This window comes from Salmo trutta, chromosome 13 (genome assembly GCF_901001165.1).
Source record: "Salmo trutta chromosome 13, fSalTru1.1, whole genome shotgun sequence".
Classification (NCBI taxonomy): domain Eukaryota; kingdom Metazoa; phylum Chordata; class Actinopteri; order Salmoniformes; family Salmonidae; genus Salmo; species Salmo trutta.
Window position 1 is genome coordinate 67404401 of NC_042969.1, and position 6000 is coordinate 67410400.

At 44.1% G+C, this 6000-nt stretch overlaps 1 protein-coding gene across 5 annotated transcripts in view; it reads right to left on the reverse strand.

Annotated features, from left to right (window-relative positions):
* Positions 1-5507, reverse strand: part of LOC115206381 (protein turtle homolog B) — a 69090-nt gene extending 63583 nt beyond the window's left edge. For all 5 annotated transcript variants that reach the window (XR_003880792.1, XM_029773264.1, XM_029773262.1 and 2 more), the window contains exon 1: positions 5218-5507. Coding sequence is in view for 4 of the 5 variants with exons in the window: in XM_029773264.1 (XP_029629124.1) it covers positions 5218-5281 (64 nt within the window). In the remaining variant the exon portion in view is untranslated. The remainder of the gene's footprint in view (positions 1-5217) is intronic.
* Positions 5508-6000: the final 493 nt, after the last annotated feature.

Consider the following 6000-nt stretch of genomic DNA (forward strand, 5'->3'; position numbering starts at 1 on the left):
CCCTCAGACAAGCACAGACCAATTAAGGAAGGGCCCCAGCCCTCACTCAACAATGAGCTGACACCTGCTCTTGCCTGGGCACTGGGCACAGAGAGGGGGTGTGAAACGGGCCAGGCGTGCCAGAGGCCCAAAGGCCAGCTCAACACTGTGAAGCACTGCCAGAGGTGCACCTTACAGGAAATCAGGATATACGGCAGGTGGTACCTGCCCTGCCCTGTGCCAGCCAGGAGTTGTAAGTCACTGACATTTCCCCCATGCTAACACGGATCGAGTCACATAGACTCAACTTCCTTCCTTTTTTAAACAAGTAGCAGATTTTTCAGCGATAATAACCTGATAGATGATTTGCATCAAGAAGCATGCTTATTAGCACTTTCATATGGCTTGTCTAATTGCAGTTGGTTATGGAAAATTATGTTTATTCAACATCGATAAATCAAAGAAATTGCACTGCCCTCAAGAACAAGTGTGAGTGATGGAATCTGCTCGATAAATGTCTCTCTGTCTCTACCGTCTCTCTCTGTCTCTACCCTCTCTCTGTCTCTACCCTCTCTCTCTCTGTCTCTACCATCTCTCTCTCTGTCTCTACCATCTCTCTCTCTGTCTCTACCATCTCTCTCTCTGTCTCTACCCTCTCTCTCTGTCTCTACCCTCTCTCTGTCTCTACCCTCTCTCTTGGTCTCTACACTCCCTCTATCACTCTCTCTCCACCCTCTCTCTCTCTCTGTCTCCACCCTCTCTCTCTCTCTGTCTCCACCCTCTCTCCCTCTCTGTCTCCACCCTCTCTCTCTCTCTGTCTCTACCCTCTCTCTCTCTCTCTGTCTCTGTCTCCACCCTCTCTGTCTCTACCCTCTCTCTCTCTCTCTCTCTCCACCCCCTCTCTCTCCTCTCTCTCTCTACCCTCTCTGTCTCTACCCTCTCTGTCTCTGTCTCTACCCTCTCTCTCTGTCTCTACCCTCTCTCTCTGTCTCTACCCTCTCTCTCTGTCTCTACCCTCTGTCTCTGTCTCTACCTCTCTCTCTGTCTCTACCCTCTCTGTCTCTGTCTCTGTCTCTACCCTCTCTGTCTCTGTCTCTACCCTCTCTGTCTCTGTCTCTACCCTCTCTGTCTCTGTCTCTACCCTCTCTGTCTCTGTCTCTACCATCTCTGTCTCTACCATCTCTGTCTCTACCATCTCTGTCTCTACCATCTCTGTCTCTGTCTCTATCCTCTCTCTCTGTCTGTCTCTACCCTCTCTCTCTGTCTGTCTCTACCCTCTCTCTCTGTCTGTCTCTACCCTCTCTCTCTGTCTGTCTCTACCCTCTCTCTCTCTGTCTCTACCCTCTCTCTCTGTCTCTACACTCCCTCTATCACTCTCTCTCCACCCTCTCTCTCTCTCCACCCTCGCTCTCTCTCTCTCTCTCTCTCTCTCTCTCTCTCTACCCTCTCACTCTGCCACACTCAGTCTCACTCACTATGTCAATAACACTACATTACATCTCTTAAATTCTGCTGAGACGAATAATATGACTGTTATTTTTCCCTATTTAAATCTTTGGAACCTCCCTGTTCAATGATGGAATCAATTTTCCTCTTGACTGCCTGAGCAGTGCTTGCGGTTTTACTACTCCTGGGATTCTCGTGAGACTCGTGAGACCCTTCCCTTTTTCCACATTTTGTTACATTACAGCCTTATTACATGTATTTTTTCCCTTGTCAATCTACATAATACCCCATAATGGAATAGCGAAAACAGGTTGTTAGATTGATGAGGGAAAAAAACAATTTAATCCATTTTAGAATAAGGCTGTAATGTAACAAAATGTGGAAAAGGTCAAGGGGTCAGAATACTTTTTGAAGGCACTGTATATTTAAAATATATGGGGGATTGGAAATTATGCAGACAATTACATTGATAGAAGCCACAATCTATTTGCAATATTAAAGCTGATCCACCCCCTAAAAAAGAAAAAAGAAAAATAAGAAAAGAGGACTGGGGGCTTCAATCAGGCCTGTTCCTCATACTGGCTTTCCCAGAATGCTCCAGGCTTTGTTTGCAGGGAGATTCCACTGGGAGCGAACTGGCCGAGGCGAAAGGAGTGGTTGCAGCAGAAAGAGCTGGCACATGCACAGTGCTGTGCTGGCAGAAGTCTGCCTTCCACAGCTTGAGCACAGGGCTTTCTCTAGGCTGGGTTTACAAGCTTTACTCCCATGATTGGGAGAGTAAATAGAGCATATGCCTGACAGTGAATGAGTGAGGGTATAGGTTGTATGTCCGAGTGAATGTGAGCTCCCGAGTGGCACAGCGGTCTATGGCACTGCATCTTAGTGCTAGAGGCGTCACTACAGACACCCTGGTTTGAATCCAGGCTGTATCACAACCGGCCGTGATTGGGAGTCCCATAGGGCGCCTCACATTTGGCCCAACATCCCCCGGGTTTGGCCGGTGTAGGCCGTCATTGTAAATAAGAATTTGTTCTTAACTGACTTGCCTAGTTAAATAAATGTAAAAAATGCATGTGAGTGAGGTATCTGTAGGTTAATGGGTGCTATGGACGAGTGAATGATTTCAGAGAACGGTTGAATGAATGAGTGAGAGAGAAGAGACTAGATGTGGGACTGACTGTATCCTTCTCTAAGGCAGAGGAAGGCAGTAATGGTACAGTAGGATGAAACACATAGTGCCAGGGACTGGGAATGGGGTCATTTCCATTTAAACTTGAGTCAATTCTGGAGATAAATTCAAATGTAATGAATGCCCATAGTCCAAGGATCATTTTTCTGAATTAATTTTCTGAATTGATTGGAAATGGATTGACCCCAACCTTGCTAGGGGCACTACCCTCTGCCCTGACATCTTACTTCATCTACCAACATGCCTAACGCAGAGATCGCAAAAGCAACAGCCAAAGGATGCAGACAGCCTTAGAAAGTATACCAATTGTATAAATATTTTTCCACAAAAGCTGTTTAAACTAATATTTACATAGATTGTTTTCAGATTTGTACAATCACATTTCAGCGGTTGACATTTCTCTAAAACAGTTTTTATGCAATAATAAATCCTAACCATTGAGGCCTAAACCAACAGAGTAACAACAACATACATGGCGGGATTAAAAAGTAAAACCAACATTGTATAGCCACTGGTAAAACCTATTTCAGGGATGGAACAGACAACCCTGAATGTGACCACTACATGAGTGACCAGGGCAGGTATTGAATTATCAAAGAAACAGCAAGAAAGGAAATAATAATGTATGTTTTGACTAACTAAAATCTAATTATGTTTCATTTAGAAAAAATGATTTATATTGTGTCGAACCCCTGGCCCTCACAAATCATACAAATTAACAATTCTAATCCTCAATTGTCAAATGAGACAGAAAGCAGAGTAGTTTTAAACAGAGGATGAAGGGTCATTGAGCTCAGTCATCATCATGTGACAGCTTGAGAAAGCACTCCCCCATCTGGACACTATTGGAAGAGCAAGGTTAAATCAGTCCATGGGTCAACACAGTGTTTTCATTCAAATGTCAACAAACTTGCATAATTGATATTGTAAATGTTAAACATTCCTTGCTCCACTCTAGACCATTTGGTAAACACCTCTGATGGGCACTGCACCAGTCACAACGCCCCTATCCACATCGACTGGACCGCAGTGGAGAAAGTGAAAAGCTTCAAGTTCCTCGGCGTACACATCACCGATGATCTGAAATGGTCCACCCAGACAGACAGTGTGGTGAAGGAGGCTGAAGACATTTGGCTTGGCCCCTAAGACCCTCACAAACTTTTACAGATGCACAATTGAAAGCATCCTGTCGGGCTGTATCACTGCCTGGTACGGCAACTGAACCGCCCGCCACCACAGGGCTCTCCAGTGGGTTGTGCGGTCTGCCCAACGCATCTCCGGGGCACCCTGCATGCCCTCCAGAACACCTACAGCACCCGATGTCACAGGAAGGCCAAAAAGATCATCAAGGACATCAACCACCCGAGCCACTGCCTGTTCACCCCGCTATCATCCAGAAGGCGAGGTCAGTACAGGTGCATCAAAGCTGGAAACGAGAGACTGAATAACAGCTTCTATCTCAAGGCCATCATACTGTTAAATAGCCATCACTAGCCGGCTACCACCCGATTACTCAACCCTGCACCTTAAAGGCTGCTGCCCTATATATAGAGACATGGAATCACTGGGCACTTTAATAATGGAACACTAGTCAATTTAATAAAGTTTACATACTGCTTTACTCATTTCATACTGTATTCTATTCTACTGTATTTACGTCAAAGCCACTCCGACATTGCTCGTCTTAATATTTATATCTTTTTTAACTCCCTTCTTTTACTGTAGATTTGTGTGTATTGTTGTGAATTGTTAGATATTACTGCACTGTTGGAGCTAGGAACACAAGCATTTCACTACACCCGCAATAACATATGCTAAATATGTGTATGTGACCAATACAACTTGATTAGATTTTATTTTATTTGTCAGTTACTGACACATCACACACAGCAGTTACATACCCTCTGAAATGGAATTTAAACAGACAAAATTCATAACATTAAATGAATACATTCATGCACATAGAAATTCCAATGTTATGTGACAATATTGCTGCATTTCGTGACGAGTTACTTTCCCATGCTGGAAACTAGTGTAGCGTCACACCCCTTTTGGTAAAATGATCACATTTGAGACTGCTGACACCTCTACTGATCATGACAGATTTTTTTCTAAAGCAAATAACAGAACAAAATCTATTTTTGGCCTTTTATCTGACACATCTGAAACACATGCTCCTGGCTGTATAGGCTACTATCACCGAGCATAGCACTATGTACTTACAGTAGAGACAGTAATATGCTCGTAGTATTTCTCTGCTCAAATAATGGAGCAATTATTTTATACAGAATTATGCAATATTATGTCTCACATCTTTCCTTTCAAATGTGAGATTTTACTCTTTAGGCTGTATTACATAATTACATGATACGGAGTAGGCTAATATTTAAATCAATTATTTAGAAGAAAAAAAACTATTAACCAAGGCACAACTTTCACGTGACTAGAGAAAATGCAGCCATTTAAATCAATGAAATACAGCTATTTCGTTTATCTACCAATATAGAATGAGCATGCTATGCAAACGCCAGCAGCAAACCCACATGCAGACGCTCAAAATCATATATTATGGGCGGCACAAAATATATTGCACTTCAACTCACCTTGAGCGGCCGTTCCTCTGGTGCTGAAAACACTTGCTATCAAAGTGGCCACATACCAAATCATAGTACTATTGCCGACCAGCTATTACCACGCAAAGTGCCCCGTTCAACGAATCTTTCATATTCGACATTGAACAGCGCGCGCTCTTATCGATGCCTTTTTATTCATATTCTATGCACTTTCCTCTCGGCGATTCCCTTCATCCCTTCCCTCCCCCGTCCTTCCGTCCGCATCCTCTCCCGAAGAGACAGAGCACCTGCACCGCCGCGATTGTAGTAGACGGAACTGTTTTACGAGCGCATAGTGAAACCAAGTGTGATATTTTTGCCAAAAGCTCCGCCTCTTCTTTCATTGGATTGGTTGCTGATAGAGGATTTGGGGCGTGTATTGGTTATTCTTCCGCCCCTTACTATGCGAATGACAGGAGAACATACGCGTACCAATTCAAGGTGAGTTGAAGCGTGCCGTAGTAGTGGAACCGCAGTATCATGCGCATTGACAGAGAGCAGAGTCCGCATCTTTAAACGCCTGCCTTGAAGTGTTCCTTATCAAGTGCCACCATCATTGTTAAATACTGACCAGTCTATTGAGAGCCTTTGAACATACATTCATTATTCATGTCAATGTTGGCATATCTATTCATGCTACGAGCTATGATGGTGATGCGCAAGAGCCATGATGTCTGTGCTGTGCCTGAGTCTCTCCTCTGTCTGTCGCTCATTCACAGCCTCGAGCAGTGGTCATGTCGCTGTCACCGGGTTAAAACGTTCATTTTCTGCTAC